This window comes from Furipterus horrens, unplaced genomic scaffold, assembly GCF_987537825.1.
Source record: "Furipterus horrens unplaced genomic scaffold, mFurHor1.1.pri manual_scaffold_5, whole genome shotgun sequence".
Lineage (NCBI taxonomy): Eukaryota > Metazoa > Chordata > Mammalia > Chiroptera > Furipteridae > Furipterus > Furipterus horrens.
This window is the reverse complement of record NW_028327175.1, coordinates 136,932,802-136,957,645: the sequence shown is the minus strand read 5'-3', so window position 1 is coordinate 136,957,645 and position 24,844 is coordinate 136,932,802. Positions and strand designations below refer to the sequence as shown.

At 42.7% G+C, this 24,844-nt stretch overlaps 1 protein-coding gene across 4 annotated transcripts in view; it reads right to left on the bottom strand.

The window, feature by feature from the left end:
* Positions 1–20,351, bottom strand: part of ALDH18A1 (aldehyde dehydrogenase 18 family member A1) — a 39,353-nt gene extending 19,002 nt beyond the window's left edge. The window contains exons 1-8 of one of the 4 annotated variants that reach the window (XM_090277929.1): positions 20,226–20,351; positions 17,300–17,415; positions 11,543–11,757; positions 7,104–7,253; positions 6,909–7,013; positions 3,745–3,897; positions 3,226–3,316; positions 84–208 (exon numbers count right to left, since the gene is read on the bottom strand). In XM_090277929.1, the coding sequence (XP_090134055.1) occupies positions 84–208; positions 3,226–3,316; positions 3,745–3,897; positions 6,909–7,013; positions 7,104–7,253; positions 11,543–11,757; positions 17,300–17,387 (927 nt within the window). In that variant the 5' untranslated portion in view covers positions 17,388–17,415; positions 20,226–20,351. Of the gene's footprint in view, positions 1–83; positions 209–3,225; positions 3,317–3,738; positions 3,898–6,908; positions 7,014–7,103; positions 7,254–11,542; positions 11,758–17,299; positions 17,416–20,225 lie in introns of those variants that run through there. The other 3 variants (XM_090277926.1, XM_090277927.1, XM_090277928.1) reach the window with 3 other exon arrangements.
* Positions 20,352–24,844: the final 4,493 nt, after the last annotated feature.

Below are 24,844 nucleotides of genomic sequence, written 5' to 3'. Positions count from 1 at the left end.
CCGCAAACAATTCCAAAGTAAAAAGGATCAAGTAGTGTTTTGGTTTGACAGCTGCTATGGGCAGTGAAGGCACCACTCCTTACCTTGGCTTCCATGCCACCCATGCCCACTCTCGACTTGGTTCCGAACGTCACAGACTGTTGATCTCCAGGATAGAATATATCAATGAGTTTTGCATCATCTGACCCTGGGGGACTGTCAAAGAGGCCTAAAAAGTAAACAAAGGTCAATAACACTACTTTAATGGAAGCAAATGTTCCCCAAGAAAGGCCTCCTAGGCACTGCTAACCACTGTGTACTTAACTCATCCAGACGGACTCCGCTGTTCCAACATCACCACCCAGAAAAGAGAACCAGGGACCAGTGGTGTCCACCCACACTGAGAAACAGCTCCAAAGGCCTCCCCTTACATACTTCTATTATCCAGTCTTCATAAGTGAATGCTTGCCAGCATCAGAGCATGGCCACATCCTTGGCACAAAATTTATTAGCTCCACCCACAATCTACCAGGAAGCGGCCCTCATCTCTGCCATTGCTACTTACGATGCTGGACCGAAGGGTGGAACTGAAAAAGATGAGTGACTTTCACAGAAACAGTGCAGCAGCCACATACTGTATAGCATGACTATTTCCCAGCAGAAGGAAATGTGAAACCAGTTCTCATTAACTCTCACAGCACCCTAATCATACACCCCACGTCATGGGTGAGCTGTTGGTAAGGTTAGGCTGAGTCAGCAGAAGAGTGCATGACTCCTGCATTCAGTCTGGATTCATCACCACAATGCCTGTGTCCCTTTTATAACTGAGCAGAGTGACTTAAGAATTACATTAAATGTAATATGCATACAATCCAAGATTAAAGATCCTCACAATCTCACTCTGAGCAAGTTGGAGCCTTGGAAGGGGAAAGAGGGGCCTGAGGAAATGGAGTCACATCTAGGTCTAAGGAGGACACAGACAGGGAGGAACAGTGCCTGGTGGGGGCTTGGCTGAAGGCCATTTGGGGCAGAAATGCTTCTGGCTTTAACTCATTGCTTATTTTTGTGCTAAAAAACACCCCTCTGCTCCTCTATTCCAGATCTTTACCAGAGCCCTGCTACACACATCCCTTCTAAGGGAGCAGGGTCAGAGGACGGAGGAAATCGGTGTCCGTACGGAACAAGTCATTGCAGCAGCAAGAGGAAGAGTCACCTCTCACAACCTCTGTCCACCGCAGCCCAATACATCACAACTCCTGGGATTTAGGGTCAGTTCTTCCCAGAAGCTACTGTGCACTGAGGTCACAGGCTGGGAAGAGGCTGTTTTGGTTTCATACAATAAATAGGATAAGCAAGGTTGGATAATTTTAAGCCAAACCTCCAGAGACATCTAGAGGTCCCTAGTATTCTGATACTCAGCTGGCTCAAACCCATCAAGGGGATATTTACAATTCTGATATTGTTCTAAAAATCAACAATCAGTAGACAACCAATCATAGTTAAGAGCACAAACCTGTATGGCCAATTTTGGTATATGGGGCTACATTAAAATTGTTCACTAGAGTCTAGTTCAAAGTGGATTTTATACATTGATCTCTCAAATTCACATCCTTCAGAGAGAAGAAGGAAGATTTTTTAATTGGAAAGAATAAGATTAGAAACTGGCCTCTACCAAGAACCAGCTATGTGACTTTGGATACACCATTTAACTGATATGAACTTAATTTTTAATTTCTTCATCTGAATAATTGGGCTACTCTACCTACTCTACAAGGTTGTTACAAGGATTGAATAAACTGACATTCATAAAGTAACTAGTGCAGCATTTGAGCACAGTAGAAATTTAATTCTAAAAAATCTGTTGATTAACCAAAATGCCTTCTTCTCCAGTGTGGCTTACTCTTAACCAAAATGCATTCTCCAGGGTGGCTTACTCTTACCCCAAATTAGCTGTTCCTATCCTGAGACTTCAAATTTACAATGGGTAAACATGGTACCAAGACTTCTTACAGGTAAAGACGCTGACATGTAAGTATGATATTTCTGACCTCCCACATGGGCAGGAAACTGACTGATCCACCTCTGTCTGCCCTGACCTTACACAGCTGGAATGCAAACTGGAGAACAGCCCCAGCCAGGTTAACCTGCCTGGGGTGTGGGCTGGGAACTAATCAGGTTTTCTGGCCTCCTGGGGATGTCATGAGGAACTTTGGGGATCCTGCAGGTTTGGCCTATTTTTGACACGGCTATCATATTCCTTATGATAAATGGGAACAGCTTAGGAAAGTGGGAAGAGTGAATGGAGAGTCAAATTGAAGCCAAGAGGAGGGAGGAAGAACTAGAGTAACACATAAGACATGGTGGCCACCCAGCCTGGATTTTCTGCAGTGGCTCCAAGTTAAAATAATCTGTCTCATGAATTGCATTAAAAACTGAATGTGACTGACACGATGATGTATGACTTCATACCTACTAGGACAGCTATAATCAAAAAGGCCGATAACGAGAGGGAAGTGTCGGCAAAGATGTGGAGAAGCAAGAGCCCTCATCCACTGTGAGTGGGGCTGTAAAATGTGAGTGGGACTGTAAAATGGTGCATTTTATACCATTTTGGAAGTGGTTTACATGGTCAAATGACAGGCATGGTTTGGAAAACAGTCTGGCATTTCTTTCAAAGGCTAAACACAGAGTTATGCCATCTCATCCAGTAATTCTGCTCCTAGGTCAAAGCAGCACTACTGTATGATTTCATTTATATAAAATGTCCAGAAGAGGCAAACCAACAGAGACAACACACACTGAAGGCTGCACTGGGCAGGAGAGCTTCTGGGGAAGTGAGGGGGGCTGCCAACGGGTATGAGGACTCCTGCTGTGGTGATAGTGTCCTAAAATTGTGATGAAGGTGGAAAACTTCCTGAAGACACTAAAAAGCACTTTAAAGATCGTAAACTTTAAATAGGGGAATGGTATGGCATGGTATGTGAGTTATACCTCCATAAAGCTGTTATAAAAAACGAATCTAAAGCGCCTGGAGAGGACAACCTTTCAGCATTTAAGCTGTATCTCCTGGACTTCTTCACCTTCTTCTGAGTCATAAAAACCCTCTGTCGGCTGGCACAGCTCAGGAAATAACAGTTTGTTGTAAAAGAAAGATCAAAAGGACTTAAACAGAGAGGGAAACTCAAGTGCTCCACATGTAGTACTTAAAACAAAGGCTGGATAAAAGGAAAAGGCATTGTTCCATACCTTCTACATCTGAAAGAACAATCAAGAGGTCCGTTTTCATTTCCACCGCCAGTCGGGCAGCCAGGCTATCATTATCTTTAACACTAATAACCTGGAATGCAGGTAAAAAGTTGTAAGTGAATGAGCTATACAGTTCAAAAAGAAGTTCACAGAAGTACTCAGCCAGGCTCTGGCAGGCAAAATTAATGAGTGAGTAAATGGATGACAGCTTTTGTAGGGCCCCTGTCTGCAAAACACCATGCTTATTGGCAGCCCCTCATTCCAAGCATGCACTGTTCTAGTCTGACATGCACAAGCCACACTCACAGCACCGTCTCAAATCGCTCTCATAGCTCATCCCGCTGAATGAAACCCTCTGCCTCCAAAAGAGCTTATGCACTACTGCTCACGATGCCACTCCTCTCCCAGCTTCTCCAGCTTGTTAGAGCCCAACTTCCGGGGTTAGTACATGCAGCACAGCGCAGCAGCATTAGTGTCTCCAGCATGCTTGACCCTGAGGAATACTTTACCCACATTTACCCCCTGGAGGTCACTATTGGGCTCAGCTGGGGGGACAACAGCGTCATTTGTATTGACAATGGGGACGATGTTCATGCGGAGGAGCTCATGAAGTGTCCCATTGAGGTTCCTGCGCTTCTGTTCATCGTGGAAATCCAAATTGGTCACCAAAATCTAAAAGTTTTAAATACATTAAGAAAACAGGAGGGAGACAAATGATGAAATTCCTAGTAGGAATAGCATATAAAAGATGCTAAGCCTGGAGGAGTTAAACCAGGCTTCTGAGATCCAATGCAGATCGGAACGGAAAACATCTTCAGATGCTTACCCAGTTTTTCTAGAGATGGGGAAAAGTCAGAATCACCTGGGAGATCTGATGATGTCCAGGACTTCTTGCAAAAGTACTTTAATTCTCAGAGAGCTAACAAATCTCATCCACTTACAAAATTAAGAAAATTAATATACCTACTTTAGAGGGATACTGGGGAAAGCAGTGACTGCCATTAGTTTCTAAAATATCTTTATATCTTAGCATCTGACTCAGGGTCTGGCTGCAGCACACCTGGTGAGTGAATGAATGAATGGTTTCCCCCGCTGGGAAGTGTACGAAATAAAAGGCAGCAGGGTTGTGTTGTCACTGTTCCCGCTCTGCAGCTGGCCACCATTGCGGTTACAAAGGCTGTGTCTGAGCACGTGGATTAACCTGAGAGGTTTATGGAGGTGAATCTTTAGGCACAAACTGAACGGAAGACTACACAGCACTTGGCTCAGAGGGAGACGGGAGAGCTGGGTGTGGGGCTGGCAGTCAGCTCTGCTTCCCTGCTGGAACCCAAGTTCTCAGCAGGGTTTAGGAGAGAAAGGTAAATGGGGATGAGGGCAAGAAACTAAACGGTAACAAGCCCTGAAGTTCATGAATCCATGTTCCACGAAAAACCCTCTGGTGTTTAAGGAAGAGGGTTCTCGTGTGTAAGGCAGCTGAAGGAGGAGCGGCTGGAACAGGTGGTCAGGAAGGAAGGTACTAAAATCGTGGGAAAGGCTACGCCCTGAACTAGGGTCTGGCTGTGATGACTAAGACAGCAGCAGCCTGAATGACATAAAACGTGGGTGATGAAGACAAAATGGTAACGTGTCTACAGGAAATAATTCACTCACTCATTTGATTAAAAATACATTGAGCACATCTGAAAGGCCAGGCCCTGTACTAGCTGCTGGGATGGAGAATAAAAATGTTGGTGCTGTGGGAAAATGGAATGGAGCACACTTTTGTAAGGCTAGATCATAAACTCCTTTTCAGAAGAGGTTAGTCCTGTAGGAAATAGGACTGGGTCAAAGGATAACATATAGATTCTAGTCCTGGTGGTAAAAAGGTCAAACAATAAAAGTAAACACGTGTGTGCAGGAGAGGCCAGCAGGAGGTATAAAGATCCTGTGGAAATACCTGGGGCTCCAGCAATTAAACAAATAAGAGGTAGGAGACAAGAGCCCTAAGAGAGAAAAGTTATGTGCCCGGAGAAGGACAACCTATTAACATGCAAATAATTTTATTTCTATGAAGAAAAAATAAGCTGCTGTACTTGTTTACGTCTTTAACCTGACAAACAACTTACTAGAGATTTCCAAAAGCCAATGAAAATGATCTTCAAAACAGGATTAGTAAAAAAACAACAAGAAACTACAGCATAAGGTACAAAGGGCAGAGATTCCTGGGAGATAAGATCGCTGGGGAAGGCCAAGGTAGGGGAGAAGGGGCCCCTGGGTGGATGCTTGCTGGAAGGGGACAGGGCAGAGCTCTTTCATTCACATCAATAGTAATGGAAACAATGGCTAATGTGCACTGGCTTTTAATGTGACTTTCATTAAAACAAACAAACAAACCATAAAATCTCAAAACAAACAAACAAACAAAAAGAAAACAGTAAACCTGGGGAAAAGCAAAACAAAACAAAAACATAGTTCCTGAATCTAAGTTTCCTCACTTGGTTCCATGCACTTCTCAAAAATTAAAGACTAAAATTGTCATTGGATTGTGACAGAGAAGAGACAGGAAGGAGACAAATATTGAGATTTCCATTGTATTTATGCTAACAGAAAAACAAAACAAACAAAAAAACCCTAAGGTGACAGAGAGTGGGCTCTCCAGCCACAGGAAACAGGTGGACAAGTCCGTACCTTTCTGTTTCAGTTTTTTCAAGGACACTCTGGTATAACACCCGAACGCCACTGAATAATAACTGTGAAAATGATAGGGAAACAAAGCAATAGGAAGTGGAAGAGCAAAACCTGAAAGGATGCATATTTAACATGACCTGTGTAAAATAACACCTGGGCAAATGGATCAGAGGAAGCAAAGAAGTTTAAAAACAATAGTGTGGAGGGATAAAAAATAAAAAATAAAATAATAGTGTAGAGAGTTAAGATTTTTTCAGTCGTTTTGTGAAGTGACTGTTCAGTTGTTTTGTGATATCTAGATTTATTCAGTGTGTAGTTGTTTGGTTAGTGAAAAATACAATAGAAAAAAATTCTGGAAAGTTAGGTAAAAGAGAAATAATGTCGAAAGAAGGTTCTAGAACATTCAGTGGTAACCACTAAAAATTTATGAGTTCCATGAGGACTGAAACCATGACTGATTTGTTCAGCACAATATCGCCAATGCTTAATAGGTTTCTTGTTACTCCATAGGTGCTCAAAAAATATTTGCTGAATGAATGAAAAACCAACCAACCAGCAGCATTCCTTTCGACCTCAATGCTTACTCAATATACATTATATAAGGTAACCAGATGCCAAGTGAAGCAAGCCACCTGAAGTCAAAGATGCCAATGAAATAAAGATATCTATCTTTAGGAGGAGTATTAACAGTTGTAGTAGCTCTAAGAAATATTTGTACAACAATCAGAGCTAATGCTTATTGAGAGGGTACTGTGTACCAGACACTGTCTTAAGGGCTTTTCATACATTTTCTCATTAAGCTTGTGAAAAACCTTCTGACATAGGCGCTGATATTATCTTCATTTTTCAGATGAAGAGACTCAGGCACAAAAAGGTTAAAGACTTTTTCCAGATCTCCCAACTAGCGAGCGGTGAGTCCGAGACTGTCTCCTGGTGGTCTGGCTCCAAAGCCCTGCTCACAATCTTCTTGCTCCATGGGAATCACCTGCAGTCCTGTGCAAAAGCCAGCCTCTCACCTGGGCAGCACAGATGCTGTACTGGGTAAACATGGCTTCATACAGGGCCATCAGTCCACTCTGTCCCGCGGCTGCACAGGCTCGGGCTTCTAAGACAGGAATTGCCTGTAACACACCAATAGACAAGGCGTGGGTGGGAGGGAGGGAAGGAGGCCTGAGGATCCCTGGGACAGAGCGTGGACAAGCAGCACTCACCATCTCTTTCAGCTGGTTCTGTCCTGAGTGCAGGGCCTGCCGCACGCTCTGAGACAAAAGGATCTCATGGCGCAAACGCTGCTTGCCAAAAGCCACGGCTCCACTGGTTACCAGCATCATCTCTCGGCCTTGATTCTGTAGCACTGACACCTGACGTTAAGGAAGAAAAAGGCACCACAAGTCAGTTGTGTATCTCTTTCCTCTCTTCCCAAGAAACTCAGGTGGGATGGACAACTGAGTGGATCCCAAGTGCTGGTTTATGAGCCAGTAGTGGACTGGCCCTGGGAAGAATCACCCAGGTTGCTTGGTAAAAATGTAGATTCCTACTTGCTAACTGAAATCTGGTAAGCAGGTGGCAGATAGGAATCAGAAGTTTTCAATGGAGGATTCTAGTATGCAGCCATGTCTGGCATCTATAGGGCCTGAAGGTATCTATTGTAGTTTGGTATTTGCAGAAGGTCTAGTTGTTACAGGAAAAACAAAAAACAAAAAACAAAACCAGAGCAGAAGTGAGACGCTAGGTATTGCAACATAAACTTAGCAGCTGGGTTTTCAAATTCTAAGGCATGAACTGGGGGGATAAGGCTGTTTCTGGGGCATGTCTGATACCCACAGGTCACCTTTGTCTAGACCAGGGACAGCTCACCCTGTTCTGCTCTGTCTGCACTTTGTTCCCTAACTTGGACAGATCCACAGGAAAGAATCAAAGATTCAAGATGCAAATAGAGTCAATATTCCTAACCTGTCCTCTCTTCTGATGCTTGAGCCCTATAACCTGGTCCAGGAACCCACAAATAGCCATGATCAACCATTATTTTTAAAAATAACTTAAAAAAAAAATCCTCACCCAAGAACATTTTTTCATTGCTTTTAGAGAGAGAGGAAGGAGAGTTTTTTAGGGAGAGGGGAAGGGAGGGAAAAAGATGGAGAAAAACATCGATGTGCGAGAGAGACAACAACTGGTTGCCTTTGTACACGCCCCAACTGGGGACCAAACCCGCAACCTAGGTGCCCTGACTGGGAATCAAACCTGTGACCTTTCAGTCTGTGGGACAACACCCAACCAAGCAAGCCACAAGGGCCAGGGCTTAAAAAATAACTTTTTATCATAGAAAATCTCATACTTAACCAAAGCAGAAGAACAGTATTATGAACTCCCATAATACCCATCACCCATCTTCAATAACTATCTCTCATGGCCATTTTCTCATTTTCCAATATTTCTTATAAAGCTCCAAGGCCCAAGACATATGATTTCATCTGTAAATATTTCAGCAATAATTTCTAAAAGACAGGAAATACATATGCATGTATCCATAAAACAAATGTCATTTAAAACATTTAAATAATTCCTTAATATCAAATACTGTCAGTATTTACATTTCTAGAGTTTTTCATGTTGCTCCAATGGAGATGCAAATTAAACTCATACATTGCAATTAACTGAAACATCTCTTACATCTTTTTTAATCCATAGGCTTCTCTTCCAGCATCTTTTCCTTGGTATTTTTGTTAACGGAACTAGGCTGTTTGTCCTTTAGGGTTTCCCAGCCTCAACTGTCCTGCCTGTGTCCCTGTGGTGCAATTTAACACTGTATTCTATAGGCCTGTAAACTGCTATTAGGTACTGAGGCTTGACTTGTTTTGTCAAGAATTTACAGGTCGTGGTGTCCATCAAGGGGATACATAATGCCTGGTTATCTTCCTTTTAGTGCTGTTAGCATCTGTTTATGACCATCACAAAGACCTACTCATTATTAGGGCTGCAAAATGCTGATATTTGAAATCATTCATTCTTTCTTCATTCAAGGGCTAAACACTTCCATAAAAGGACATTTTCCTTCATTAACCATTTGATCACCTTGAGGTATAGTTTGTTTATGAAAGCCAGGACAGATGTGTGTCTCTTTCCCTTTATTTACCAGTTCTCAATATGATGAGTAGGTTCTCTAGTATCCTCCAAAGAGGACCAATGAGTTATTTTCAAGTGTCATTATGAATTCGTAGATTTAAATATATTTCATGTGTTTAAACTCATTGCAGTAATTATCTTCCATCTTTGGCCAGTGGACGCCACTTTAAGTTGCCTCCAGAGTCCATCTAACATGATCAGATGCCTTGGACAAGACATATTATCACCACCCTGATCTAGAAAGCCCTTCCATTAGGCCCATGGGTGTCTCTAGAAGGGAATCTGGTGACCTAAAATCATGACCAGGTTCTCCCCACTGCTTTCCTCAACTTTCTCCTTTGCTCAAAATCCCCAAACTGCTTTTGATACTGAACCCCAGTTGCTCTACCTTGCCAAAGCCCTGCCTGAGAGAATGATCCGCTTTGTTTCCCACTCTCCCTGAGAAGATCACTAACTGCTTACAGGCTCACCTCTTCCCTGGCCCAGCAGCATGGCGTCCTCATTCCTGTTTTTGTCCCCTGTCTGGAATCCACTTGTGGAGCCTCTTCTTCCCCAGAAGCACTGGCCTGCACAGCGGCTGGGGCACCACTCACACTGTGCACCTAGCAGCACGGACCAGTCCCCCTCTGTTGGTGCAAACCCAACCAGGTGTAAAGGCCCAGGCTGAGTCCCAGCTCTCCTAAGAAGCCCTCTTCTATCCCTGGACCCATCAGTCACTGCCATTTGCGCCCACTCATTTGAATACTTACTGCCTTAAGCAATCACCTGATTGTTTTGGGAGTCCCAGTCAGAGCTACCCAACAGCAGATAGGATCTTCAGAGGTCTGTTAAGTCCTTCAAAATGTAGCCCTTAAACAAATATTTGTTAAACTGCATTGATCTGATGGGCTCAGTTTAGGAGGCAGATTTGATAATTGCTTAGTGTACAAAATACAAGAAAATGCCGTCAAGTTTTAGGCTAGCAGTTTCCAACTCCTCAGTAAAGTTTTTATAAAAACTGAAAACATGTTTATAAAGGACAGAGGTGAGTTAGAGCTAGAATGGAAAAACTCTACCTTTATCTCTAGGATGCCTGGATGTCTGGTTTTTGACTCTTGGTCAAGAGCTGGCTGGCAAACCATGGCCTGCAGGTCACATCTGACCTGCATCTGTTTTTATAATCAAATTTTTATCGGAACACAGCCATACTCATTCATTTACTTATCATCTAAGGTGGCTTTTGTGCTACAATGGCAGAACTGAGTAGTTGAAATATTGACTATTTGGCCTACAAAACCTAAAACACTTACTATCTGACCTTTCCAGAAAAAGTTTGCTGATCCTTGCTCTTGGCAAAGGTAAGGATAGTGGGATTTGTGACCTGTTTAAAGTCCAAAACTCTTGCTGTCAACCCGCAAGGTCAGTTTCTTTACGGGTAATCTGCAGTCAGCCTGGCTTGACTGCATGGCCAGTAGAGCATTAAATCCCCACTGGAAACTTCTGCTTGGATCCCCTCCAAAGCCAAGATTCCTTACACAGATATTTTATGATTCAATCTGGAAAAAAGTGTGGTCCCTGTCTCTGCATAAGGACCCTAGGAAGATTGTGCATAGTGGTTTGTCTGCCTCTCAAACCCTCAATGTTTGCCTGCACTCTCTCTCTCGCTGCCTGTATCCTTTATATATATATATATTTTATTCTCACCCAAGGACATTTTTTTATTGCTTTTAGAGAGGAAGGGACAGAGGAAGTGAGAGAAATATTGATGCAAGAGAGAAGCATCAATTGGTTACCTCCCATACGTGTCTAGACCAGAGATTATATGCGCCTACACTGGGGATCAAACCCGCAACCTAGGTATAAACCCTGACCAGGAATTGAACCTGCAACCTTTCAGTTATGGGATGACACTCCAACCAACCGAGCCACACAGGCCAGGGCATGTCCTCTGCCTTTAAATGGAAGCCTTACATGGGTTTTCTCTATGGAGACTGGTGAGTTCTTATAAATATCTGGACTTGGAAAATCTTTGCAATGATGGTTCATATTAATTTCAAGATTATTGGACTAATTAAAAAAGAAAAGCTCAACAAAACAGAAAAAAGAGAAGTTCAACACTTACACACATCCATCTGAGTTCTCAACCCTAACTATACATTAGAGTCACCTGGGAAACTTTAAACATGGGTGCTTGAGCCCCACCCCAGAGATGCGTATTAAATGACTAAGTACAAAGCCCAGGCATCTTCAGGTCCTGAGACAATTTTAATGTGCAGCCAGGATTAAGAAACACTGACATATACAGCTCCTTATTACTAAGAAGCCTGAGGGATGAACTACACGAAGCAGCTCTACTCTTCGCCATCACCTTTGCTTGCCCGAGGATGCTGTCGCCCACTGGCCCCTTCAGCGGGAAAGGGGGTTTTCAAATTGGGTTAAATCTACTGCACACAAATCAAGATTATCTGTACAAGTTGATAAACCTGAAAGGGCAGCTTAAAAACCCTATTTTATTTAGTTCAGTAGATGTTTCCAGCTTGGCAATCACCTGCTCAACAATAGATGCCAGCCGTCCCAGTGCCAGGCCACACTCATCACCTCGGGTCACCACGGCACTTCCGAGTTTCACCACGATTCTCTTGGCATGTTTCAGCTCACTGCGGTGGGCAAAAGACTTGCCGTGTGTGCGACTGAGGGGCACCGTGATAAAGGGAATGTTGCTCCAGGAACGAACATTTCTGATGGCTGAAGGCTGGACATGATCTGTAGCCCCAAAAGTCAAATGCAAAAAAAAAAAAAAAAAAAGAGAGAAAGAAAGAAAGAAGGAAAAGAACAATATATTTTCTCATTAAAAAGCTGAAAATATGCTTACAGAAGTCAAAAGCACCAAGCACTGAAGGTCAGGCACCGAACCCCTTCACCACTGCTCACGGGTCCCACTCTTCCCACTACTTACTCATTGCCCACTCCCTCTATCATCACACAGTCCGAGACTCCTGTTCTGGCAGGGCACAGTGCCATCAGTCAGAAGATTACACTGCCCAGACCTTCCTGCTCAGCTAGGCAGGGCCACGTGCCTAAGTTCTGGTTAATGCAACACATGAAAATGTATGTGGGACTTCTAGGAATTTCCTTAAAAAGAAAAGAGCTCCCAGGGTGAGACCTCAACCCACGGCTGCCTGGCTTCAAGCCGCCATTAGCTACATCTATTTGTGCCAGTCCATGGCTATTATTTATTCCTACATAAACCAAGGTTCAACAGCTCAGAGCCCCCTAGTTACTCTCCATATATAGAACCATTCTGTCTCTTAGACTCTCTTCTTTTTCATACCCAATGTTATGTTACTTATTGGTGCCTTTTTGACTAAAATTACATTAAATGTAAACAAAAAAATGTAAAAGAAAAAAGAGGAAAAGGGCTTCCTTCTTCCCTTCATCCATCCTGCTGGCTGGAACATGGGTATGAAGGCTGGAGTGCAAACATCCACTTCCAACGATCAGACAACTCAATACAAACTGTGAAGCAGAGGAGCGGAGCGTGGAAGCCAGATGATTTCACACACTACTCCGGAAGCCCTCGCCTGCCTCCCTTCTGTTAGGACCCCAGGCTTCTCCCAGGAGGAAGACAGAGAAATAGATCTCTAGTCTGTGTGAGCCATTTCTGTCTCGGGTTTTCTGATGTGCGCCCCTGACCTGACTGGAACTGACACAGAGGAGAACCAGCGCACAGGCAGAGGCGTAGGCCGGGCCCAGACAGGGGGAGAGAAGCTGTCTGTGATGGGAACGGCTGACAAATGGCCTCACTCCCTGCAAACGGACCTTTGCCTGGTGGGACTCTTGAACTGTAAGAAGTGAGACAACATGGGCAACACAGATTCTCAGCAGGACTAAATTTGGGGTATTCCTGCCCCCTCCCTAAGAGTTCTCTATGTATCATTAATACATATCATTAATACATGATACTAAATGTAATCATTCTAAGCTACCTTTTGGACCATTCTTCTATAACTACTATTACAGAATAACTTCCTCCACTTGAATCAATCCCACTATTACCTCCATTTATATTTACAGATAGATTTCTCAGAATTTCACTAAACCTACCAACTATCTCCTTACTACAAACCACTAACTCCTCTAACTACAGTCTAGCTCCTGTCCCTTTCTCTACACTGTAACAATGGTGGGTAAAGCAGGCAGAATCTCATTCTTGTGGACTGGAAGATCACTGTGTTCTCCTCCCTCTGCCTCCTTTCATACATAAATCTCAGAACATTTTTAGGGAATTAGTAAAGAGTCCTTACTTCCCTCTCTTAAAGAAACATTTTAAAAGTGACTACGCTTGCAGTCCAGTTGCTGGCAGAAGGCTGCTCCCGTAAGGCCATCATCTGGGACAGACCTGGCACTTGGCCCCCTTGCTAGGCCCACAGGTGGATTGTCTCTTCCTGCTGGGGGAGTCGCAGAGACTAAAGGACTGGTTTGTTGTTGGGGCTAAGTTCCATGGAGAGCTCCCTTTCTTCATTAGGCTCATCAATATAGGCACCCTGGCTTAGTCTTCAAGGTTATTATCCTAAGCAATATATACACCTAAGTCTAAGCTTAAAAGTTATACGTATACATAACAGTTCTGGCCTTGCTGACCTGACAGAGAGGTGGCAGAGGGAGAGACTTACTCCCCGAGGGTTTGGACTTGGCATCATCAGTAGCTGCAGAGCTCAGAGCTCCACCCTCCCACTGACAGCACTCAGGACGAGGACTGCTGGCCCTTTTTCACTCCTGTCCACTAAAGGGCTTGTCCTGTCCTGGAAGTGTGCTGATACCCCAGGGCACCTCAGGGACACAGGTAGTAGCACGCATGTCAGTCCAGGTGATCATATGACAGAAACCAATCAGAATCTATCAGGTCAGGCTAGCATGAATGAGATATCTGATGCGCAGTCTTTATCAGCAGAGGGTGGCTCGGCTCAGTGCCAGGCAGCCAAGGTCACTCTGGCTGTTGGCAACTAGGTCACAGCAGACCAAAGCTGACAAGGTTCAAGAGGAGGCCACAACAGGTTTCATGTCCAGTCGGCCAGAGCACCAAGGAGAGTTATGCGACTCAGGGCTCTTTGGGCTTCCTGTTCAACAATGCTTTCACTCTCCCAGGTGACCCTACCTTTCCTGGGGGCAGTTTTTAATGTTCTGTGGTGTATTATACTTTTTAGGGTCCATATCGAAGACTGAGAGGCCTTGATTCCTTTGGAAAAATCCAAGGCTTCTGGATGGGTAATCTCTTTCCATTTTCTAAGGAACATTTAGACTCTAAGTCCCAAATAGCCATCTCCTCCTAGTATATCTGAGGGGCTCCTGAGGTGCATGTGTGTGCACATGTGTTGGGGCTGGGGTGGAGTAAGGTTGTCCATATTCCTCAAAAGTGTCACGGATCATACTCCAGGGCAGGAGTCCTCAGGCCTGAACAAGAAGGAGCTCTGACACGGCTTCTTTCTCCCTTCCTGGCTTTCCACTTTCCCCCATGTTTGTATCTCTATGCTTTCTCACTTTGCCTTTTAAATTTATTTTCTTCTCTTCTGCTTATTGTGGTCAGTGAACACAGGGCCCCAGGCTCTGGAAAAATATGGATACAAAATAGAAAAATTAACCTAAGGACAAGATCAAAAAGTGCCTCCTTCTGTGAATGAGGCTACTGAGAACAAACGATGATATCAAGAATAAAAATATTGAAGTGAATACTTACTATATACTAAGAGCTGTGCAAACATTCATACACCATTACAGGGCAGAAGATATACTGCAAAAGGTCAAGTGTAGACTCTGGAGCAGGCTGCCTGGGTTGGAATCCCAACTTTCTACTTACTTGCTGTAACTTTACCTATCTCATAAAGTTGTGAGTGAATAAAAAAGTTAATGCACTAACAGCAATTGGTGAAAAGTAAACACTCAAATATTAGCTGCATTATAAAAAAGTGTTAGCTATTGTCATCATTATCATCATCATCATTGTCATCTTACTAAATTCTCATAAATTAATCCTCATGACTTAGGTATTTTGAGTTAGTTATTACCCTCATTTCATAAATAAGGAAACTGAGGCCCAGAGAACTTCAGTAACTTATCAACATTACCAGATGCAAAAATGGCCATGATATTTCCAGCTTCTCCCACCCCTTGAATCTGTGCTGGCCCTATGACTTGCTTTGACTACAAGTATGATGTAAAAAAGCCATGGATGGCCTGCTGGAGGATGAGAGACCATGCGGAATAGAGATGAGGCCTCCCGCCCTCAACAACCAGCCCCAAGCCAATGTGAAAACTGATACAGACACAGAACTACTGTGCAGCTGAGCCCAGTTCAACACGCCAACCCATAAAATTATGACCTAAATCCACAGCTGTTGTCATTAAGTTACTTACAGAGTAAGGAGCAGAATTAGTTTTCAAACCCAGGGAGCCTGATTCCAGTCCCTGAACTCCTCTTTACATGAATGAGTGAACCCTTTACACTCTTCTTTACGTGAATGGGAAACAGAGATTTTTCCCTATGATAATAAGCTTAATTAGTTGATAAGCAAGACTTCTTGCAATAAGGTTTGGAGACGGAATGTTGAGAAGATTTAGGTGTTATCAAGGAGAGCACCAACTCAAAATATAATAAATAGGCTCTCAACAAATGGTGCTGGAACAACTAGATATCCACAGGCAAAAAAATAAACCTTGATTTAACCCTCACATCTTATACAAAAATTAACTCAAAATGATCATACACTTAACTGTAAAACTGCAAAACCTTTAAAAAAAAAGAAAATCTCAGGACCTAGGGCTAAACAAAGAGATCTTGGACTTGACCCCAAAAGTATAATCCATAAAAGGGAAATCTGATAAACTGGATCTCATAAAAACAAACAAACAAAAAAACTTCAGGAAAGATCCTATTAAGAGAATAAAATGACAAGCTACAAACTGGGAGAAAATACTTTCAAAACACATATCTGATCAAGGACTAGTATCTAATAACAAAGAACTCTCAAAACTTAAGAGTAAAAAACCAAACAATCCAATTAAAAATGAGCAAATGACATTTCACTGAAGAGAATATACAAATGGCAAATAAGCAGATATTGATGTTTAACGTCAATAGCTATTAGAGAAAAAAGCAAGTTAAAACCACAGTGAAATGTCACTACATACCTATCAGAATGTATAAAACAAAAAGGACTGACAACATCACATTTTGGTGAGGATGCAGAGAAGTGGATCACTCATATGTTGTTGGTGTGAATATAAAAAGGTACAGCCACTCTAAAAAAAAATTTGACAGTTTCTTATAAAACTATCTACCATATGACCCAGCAGTTGAACTTTTGGGCATTTATTCCAAACAAATGAAAACTATGTTTATGCAAAATCCTGTGTATGAATGTTCATAGCAGCCTTACTTATAATAGTCGAACAATGGAAACCAGATGCCCTTCCATGAGTGAATGGCTACACGAACTGTGGTCCGCCATACCATTAAATACTATTCAGTAAGAAAAGGGAACCAATTTATACAAACAAGTTGGGTGAGTCCCCAGAGAATCACGCTGAGTTAAAACAAAACAAAACAAAAAAAACGCCATCCCCACTGTCACTTACTGTATGATTCTGTTTATATAACATTTTTGAAAGGACAAAATTATAAAAATGGAGAACAGAATAGAGGTGGCCATGGTTAGAGACAGGGAGGAGGGGGATGGCCAGGAAGGAGAAACTTGAAGGATCCTGTAGTGACGGAAATGTTCTTATCTTGACGCTATCAATGTCAATATCCTGGCTGAGATATTGAGAGAATTGGGCAAAGGGTATAAGGAATGTCTCTGTATTAATTCTTATAACTGCAAGTTAATCTGTAAGTATCTCAAAATTAAAAATACTTAGCTACAAAAAAGTAATGAACAAAAATAGCCTATAAAAATTTTGGGGAATGAATATAGGTAACACTTTATTTAAATTGTTGTTTTAATTTTGAGTTATTTATTTGACAAACAAAAAGTTGTAAAAATTAATGTATATAACTTGTTGAGTTTGAAGGTAAGTACGTACTATACCTGTGAAACTAGCACCAGATTCTATGCCATAAACCAATGTATTATGTCCAAAAGTTTCACTTTATTGATAAAAAACACAGAACATTTCAGTAAGCTGCTTCCTTGCTTACTGTCTTTGTCCAATTCTGCCATTTTATATTTTTTCCCCTCTTTTAAAACTTTGTTTGAAACATACTCTGATCAAATTTCCCACATACTTCTAAGTTTTCTATGGTACATACGAGATCTGGATAAAGCTGTGGATTGCACCCAAGGCAGGAGACGCTGGTTGAAATGCTGGAACCCGGAGCGGTAGACTTGACTCAACATGTTGTGATGTGGTCACTGATCAAAGTACCTGCAGGATATATTTTTTTTAATTGAATAATGAAAATACTAGACAACTCATTCCCTTTTCCTCTACTTCCCCACACTCAGAGTAAAAATTTGACGCACTTGCTCCAAACTCCTCTGTATTAGGGAAACTCCTACCTCCTCTGTATAGTGCAGAAAAGAGAAAAAGCAAATGGTTCCTTCCCACTCTCCAAGTCAACCCTTCCTTCCCTAGACAGCCTTAGTTTTTATGTAAGCAAGTGGCAATTAAGGATTATTAATATTTTGAGTGACAAACAAATCTTTAAGGTGTAGCGTTTATGTATTGATACTAAATCTTCACTACAATTCCCATACCATTGGGGAATCAGTCTCCAAAAGATCCAAAAGCAGATCCAAGAGCCAGCTCCACCTTCCTGCTATTATCCCCCAACAGAACCCTGAAACCCACATATTTGAAATGTCAGCTTGACCCTTGCTGACACAAGAAGAGGGAGGAAAGGCCAGTGGCTGCTGCCCTGTCTTTCTTCTTGCCATCCACAGGAATCTAAAGCACACTCTTACAGCTCTGGGAAGGAGTGGCAATGTCTGCAGATGGCTGGTATTTTTAATGACTGGGCATATCCCAAGGAGGATGAGCCCATGGCTAGAAACCTCAGAGTTAGGAACATGGTGGGTGTGGGTATTTTCCCACCCTAGGTCAAACTTGAGGCTTTAGACAAAAAATAATGTATTTCACAAAAAGGTGGGGGGCTCCTTCCTATAGATACACAGAGAAGATGCCATTTACTATTGTATCTGGGACATTGCTGCCTTCACAAGATAAGAAAAATACTGCATTTCTTTGCTTGCCAGGGCCTCCTTTTAACTTTTGCTGTATGGATTGGTGGAGATATTCCAATCCTCTTAAAGGTGTCTCAAAGACTAGCATTTAGCCCCACAGTGAAAAGAAACAAGGAGTGGCATGCACTGCTCTCCAATTTATACTGCGCAAAGGCACAGAAAGGGGAGAGAAGAGATTGGCAGGATACGTCTGTTGGAAAAGATATGACATCTAATAGGCAACAGAAAGTGCTAAGTGCTGTCTTTGTTGACTTCTGTGTTTGTGACAGTCTGGAAGATCCCAAAGAAAATTATTTTCAGAATACTGAAGCATGATATGAGCCCATGGTCTGTTTGCTTCTTGTGTAAATTCCTTCAGTTATTGTTGCTAAACAGTTCCATATGAATTCTCCAAAGTACTCATAGGAGAGCCAAAACAGTAAAATAATCAAGCAGTGACACCAAAATTTCATCTCCTTCATGAACCTTCCCCAGCAACTCTAGCATTCAAAGTTGGGCAGAATCCTACAGGTTACCGTTTACTTGGTTCATGCTTTTCCCAACTAGATTATAAACTTCCTACTGACAGCATAGTAAACAGTTTGGGAACGTGGGCTTTGAAGTTGGGATAGATTTGGGTTCAAGCTTTGTACTTGCTAGCTGTGTGCCTTTTGGAGGGTTACTTAATCTTCCTAAGCCTTGGTTTCTTCATTTGTAAATCAGGGACAATAACAGTAAGGATCTCATAGAACCAATATGAGAATTAAATGAGATAATGCATGGAATGCCTGTGTACAACAGATGGTCAATAAATGTCAGTTTTCCTCCTTCTGTCTTTGAGGCACTAATGGTATCTTGCAACCATTTCTTTATTTCCTTAAGGAGCTGCAACAGTCACAAAGAATTCAATAAATATTCTCTGATGGATATATACTCACAAATTATACTTATCGACTGTTTACCCCTCTCTTATCTAAAAGTAATTGAAAGCTCTGAATGTTTAAGATCACTAAGTTATTAGGATGAAGACTGACCTAGAAACCACGCCTCCTGGCCTCTCCCTTATACCTCATTGCCGCTGACCGACCCCTTCCTCATTGTAATGAATGGTACGTCCTGCGAGACTTTATTATGCCCTCAAAAAGCAGATAGCTGATTCCAGGGGGCAAAGGGTATGGTATGTATGTCTGTGTGTGTCTAGACCCAACGTCATCAGCTGAAAAGAGTTTCTATGTTTTGACTCAGGACATTTCTCAAGTACCTCTGTAAGTTCTAAACAGGAAGTCCTTATCTTACTGATTTGGACGGAGAATTGAACTTTAGTTCTAACAAACATCATCCAGAAATACAGGGTCGGCATACGGTTCACTTAAAGACAAAGACCCGACGATAAATCTCACAGCCTTAGAGAGCCAGGCATAATGGGGTCGGCAAGTGCTCGCTGACGTGCCAGAACTATTCACTGACCGCAGGTCATACTGCAAAATGCGGTCGTGAGCGGATTCCCCGGCTACAGGCGGGGGGTGGCGGGGTGGGGTGCTGGTTTTGAGGAGAGAATCTCGAGAGCCAGACGGGCCGCGGGGAACTGCACACAAAGGCCCCTCAGAGTCAGTGTCTGTGGCCAGTTACAAACCAGGGTAAAATACCGACACCGAGGCAGGTGTACTGGACCGGGAAGGGGCCCGCCGCGTCTCCATACGTCCATCTGTACTAGTTCTTCTATTTGGGTGCCCCTAGGTCCCCCGCAAACCCTACAGCTTCCACCATAAGGACCATCAGGAACGCGCCGGGGCCGTGCTGCGCACCCAGGTCGGCACAGCCCGCCACTATCCCTCAGCGCGCTCCCACGCCCACTCGTGGCCCGGGGCCACCCGGTTCCTGCTTGTGCGGCGCTCTCGCCACGACTGTGGTCGCCCGCGGCCCGGCGCGCACACCTTCCCCCGCCTTGGCCCGGCTCCGCATCAACCCTCGTAGGGGCGCAGGTGTCTCGCCATCCCTGCGCCTATCGCGTACCTGACTCACCGCTGCCGCGCCTGGCCTCACCGCCCAGCCCGCAGTCCACGCGGGGCCGATTCTGGCGCCGGCTTACTCTCTCCTTGTCTTCCGTCCACGTCTCGCAAGATGACGTTACGTCAGCGGCGTAGGAGTAAAGCCAGGCCGCGGGGCCTGCGCTGTTGACGTGGGGCTCAGGGACTGACCCGGAGCTGCCCCGCGGCAACGGCGTAGGCGCCGTCTGAGAATCCGGTCCTCGCTCCACGTGGTGGGCCCCGCCCACCGAAGCCCAGGCAGACACCGGGAGGCGGGGCTTGCGTTCAACTGGTGAACGTCCACGTCCCAGGAGAAGGGGCCAAGGAGGGTGTTCAAGAGCCGCTCTATGGGGCCTTCCAGGGAGGCTGTAAAGTTGCCTGGATCCCCTAGCTGTAGGTAGAACCCATTACATGTGTTTATCAGTGCGTCTCATACCTTGAGAATAAGTTGAATCAATGTACACATACTTAGATCCCACAGCCCGGCAAACTTCTGCTGTTTAAATGTGAAAAATTTGGCACTGCGATAAAATGATTTGCCCCCTAACCGTCTGGAGGCTTTCCCAAGGGCCCCAGCCCAAATTTCATTCAGCAAGCCATTAGTGAGAATACTGTACTTAAAATAGTTTTATTTAACGCCAGACAATGGGAACTATTCCAAAGGTGAATGAGGATCCACCCTCAAAATTAGAGCTGAGACTCTCTCCCTCTCTCCTATTTGCTGTGTATTTGCTCAAAAGGCACGTTCCTACACAAGCACATGGTGCTGGGCGCAGGGGAGGGGGAGAATAGGCGCAGCACCTGAATGGTGTTCGGTGACAGGGAAGGCCTCCTCCTGCCTCTTCTGTAGTTGCCCCTAAGAACATCGCTGAGCCTATTTATTCAATCTCTCATTCACTAAACTATTGGCCACTTTCCGTGTCAGGCATTCCGTAGGTGTGGAGGAAGACACTGTCCCCTCCCCAATGAGTTCACATCCTTCTGGGAGAGGCAGGTCTGTGAGCAAATGATTTACAATGTGATTACTTCTAGAGGAAGGGGGCTTAGGGATTCAGGCAAGTTTTTAAAAAGAGAGTAGACATTCAAATTGTGCTCTGAGGGACGACAAGTAAGCAATTAACCTAGAAGAGAGGGCAGGATCATAGGAGGAAGAAGGAATGGAATGTGCAGGGGTGTGAGACAGACCCAATGAGAAGAGGTTGCATGTGAGACAGGAGAGGTGTTTGCCGCCTTGCAAAAATTAAAAAAAAATTTTCTTCTGTTAAAATTTTTTTATTGATTGATTGATTTTAAGGAGAGAAAGAGAAAAGGATGGAGGAAGGGAGAGAGGGAGAAACATCGACTTGCTCCACTCATTCTGTGTGTGCCCTGGACCAGGGATCGAACCATCGATTTCTTCTTGCCTTATCGGATGATGCTCCAACCAACCGAGTTACCCATCCAGGGCCCAAAAAGATTTCTGAGTCATGCTAACGGTTTTGAATTTTATCATCTTCAAAGACAGAGGAGCATGACTTTTAAAGTACTTGAAATGGCATGATGGGATTTGTATACAATAAATCAGCGTAAAATAAATCAGGAACAAGGGGTAAAAGCTGCGAAATTGGATGTTAGCTTCTTACAAAGGCTCAAATAAGAAATGATGCCTGACGGGGGGGCGGGGGGGGGCGAGGGATGGCGAGGGGGAGAGGCTCCAGCAGGAGGCATGAGGAGCATAAAGGAGGGAGAGCTGATAGCACTTACTACTTGAAAGCAGGAGAGTGAGAAGAGAGGAGGGGTGCCTGCAAATCAGGGCGTGCTGCAGTACACTGAGCTAGGAAACAGATGAGAGGAGCCGTTCTTTTGGGTGAAGGATGAGAGCAGCAAACACCTGTTATGTTTTGAGCATTTTGGATTTGAAGTAGGGTAACGGATACAAAAGAAACAAAACTGCCCTCCAGGTGTTGCATCCAGTACCCTCAGCTTTTCTTTTAAGATTCTCAAAATGAATTTAGAAGAAATTAGGCAACTGTGAGTATAACTAAAGCCATTTTATGGTCAGGAGCTTTCTATACTCAGAAAGTCCTGGTCTGTTCTTAATGGGTTACGTTATAGTGATTGCTTGTCTGCTTTCCGTACTAGAATTTAAGCTACTGAGAACATGAAAGTATATTCTTGGCACATCATAGACACTTTATATTTGAAAAATCAGTGAATTTAATTAATTTCCTTTGCCTGATGAGATATATCACAAAAAATTACAAAGAGAAATGTCCAAGATTTTACTGCCCATGTTTTCTTCTAGTTTTATCACTTCAAGTCTTTAATCCATTTTGAGTTTATTCTTGTGTATGGTGTAAGAAGGTGGTTTATTTTTATTTTCTGCATGTATCTGTCTGATTTCCCCAACACCATTTATTACCCCATTGTATGTTTTTGCTGCCTTTGATAAATGTTATCCATATAGGCATGAGTTTATTTCTGGGCTCTCTATTCTCTTCCATTGATCTATATATGTCTGTTGGTGAGGATGTGGAGAAAAGGGAACCCTTGTGCACTGTTGGTGAGAATGTAGACTGGTGCAAGAACCATGGAAAATTGTATGGAGGCTCCTCAAAAAATTAAAAGTAGAACTGCCATATGACCCAACAATTCCACTTCTGGGTATATTGTCTGAAGAAACCTGAAACACTGTTTTGAAAGAACATCTGTACGCCAATGTTCATTGCAGTGTTATTTACCACAGCCAAGCTATAGAAGCAATCCAAGTGCCCATCAATAGACAAGTGGATGAACAAGCGTTGATACATACATGTATATACAGTGGAACATACTCAGCCATAAAAAAGAACAAAATCTTACCATTTGTGATAGGATGGGTGGACCTAGAGGGTATTATGCTAAGTAAATAAGTCAGAGAAAAATAAGTACCATATGATTTCACTTACATGTGAAATCTAAAGAGCAATATAAATGAACAAACAAAATAGAAATAGACTCATAAATACAGAGAAGAGACTGATGGTTGCCGTAAGGGAGGGTGTTTGGGAGATTGAGTGAAGAAGGTGAAAGGATTGAGAAGTACAGATTGGTAGTTACAAAATAGTCATGGGATTTAAAGAATAGCACTGGAAATATAGTCAATAATATTGTAATAACTATGTATGGTAGCAGGTGGGTACTAGAAATATCAGGAGGGCACTTTGTAAAGTTTATGATTGTCTAACCACTGCTGTACACCTGAAGCTAATACAACATAATATTGAGTATAAACTGTAATTCAAAAAACATTTTTTTAAACAGTCCATAATATTAAACACATACATCAGTAGAAAAGGGAAGTTACTGTACTTATAAATAAGGAACATTCTTATATAACAATAAACAGGGAGGTTCTTCCTGGAGAGCAAATATTTTCTTCAAAATATAGCTGTATTTTGATTATAAAATTCAGAAATTTATTATTTTTAAAAGCCCCAATTTTGACATGTTAGCCCTCCAGACCTTTTGACTAAATGCACATGTGTAAACATTTTTATTTTACAAAAATAGGACCACAGAGTATATGCAGTATTTTGTAGTCTGTTTTATTCACTAAAAATAGATTATGAATGTTTTCCTATGGCAATAAAGGCAGGTCTATTCAATTTTAAGTGGTTATACAACATTCCCATCTATGGATATAATTTATTTAACTCATTCCCTATTGTTGGACATTTTCCCTCCTGGATGATGTCTAATAAGTGAACTTGTTAAGTCAAAGTTTATGAACATTTTAAAAACTTTGATACATATTAAATAGCTACTTGCCTTTCTTTCATAGTCTCACTAAAAATATTTGAGAGTACTGGTTTCTCCACACCTGCAAGGATGTGGCTGTGATTTCATTTTCATTCTATCCAAATGGTTGTATATACCCCGTTACAGTAAAACTTGCTCCTTAAGTACATAATTGCACTAGAGAGCTTCTGTGTAGTAGGCCAAATAACTGATAACTTAGCTCTATAAGATAAAGGGAGGGAACTAAGACAACTGCATTGTTGTATAGAGTCTTTAAAAAATGTTTTGAGGATCATTCTAAGAAGCACCAAGAAACAATAGGAGTCACAAAAATGGGGAGACAGAGAAACAACCCCCCATTGAAAGGAAAGATAGAGTCCCCAGAAAGAGTGCTAAATGAAAAAGAGGGGAGCAAACTATCAGATATGAAATTGAAAGCATGGATTATGGAGAAGCTCAATGAGCTCAGCGGAAACTACAAAGAACTCCAGAAAAACTACAGTGAACTCCAGAAGAACTATAAGGAACTTGAGAGGGAGGGATTGTTATTTTTTATTGTTAAAATATTTAACTAATTAATTATTTTTTTAAAAAGAAGAATATATGAAAGGGTGAGGCAGGAGAGCTTGTATGTACGACCCATGGGCATGGACTTGGGGAGGGGATTGTTGGGGAAGGGGGGTGCTGGGCGGAGGGGAGCAAAGGGGAAAAAATTGGAACTATTGTAACAATATAATCAATAAAATATACTTAAAAAATGTTTTGAAGGTCTGTTATAAGGGGAGTGATGGAGGTAAGATGACTTGGTGTGTTCATCAGTCTTGTACATAATTGGGAACCAGGCTT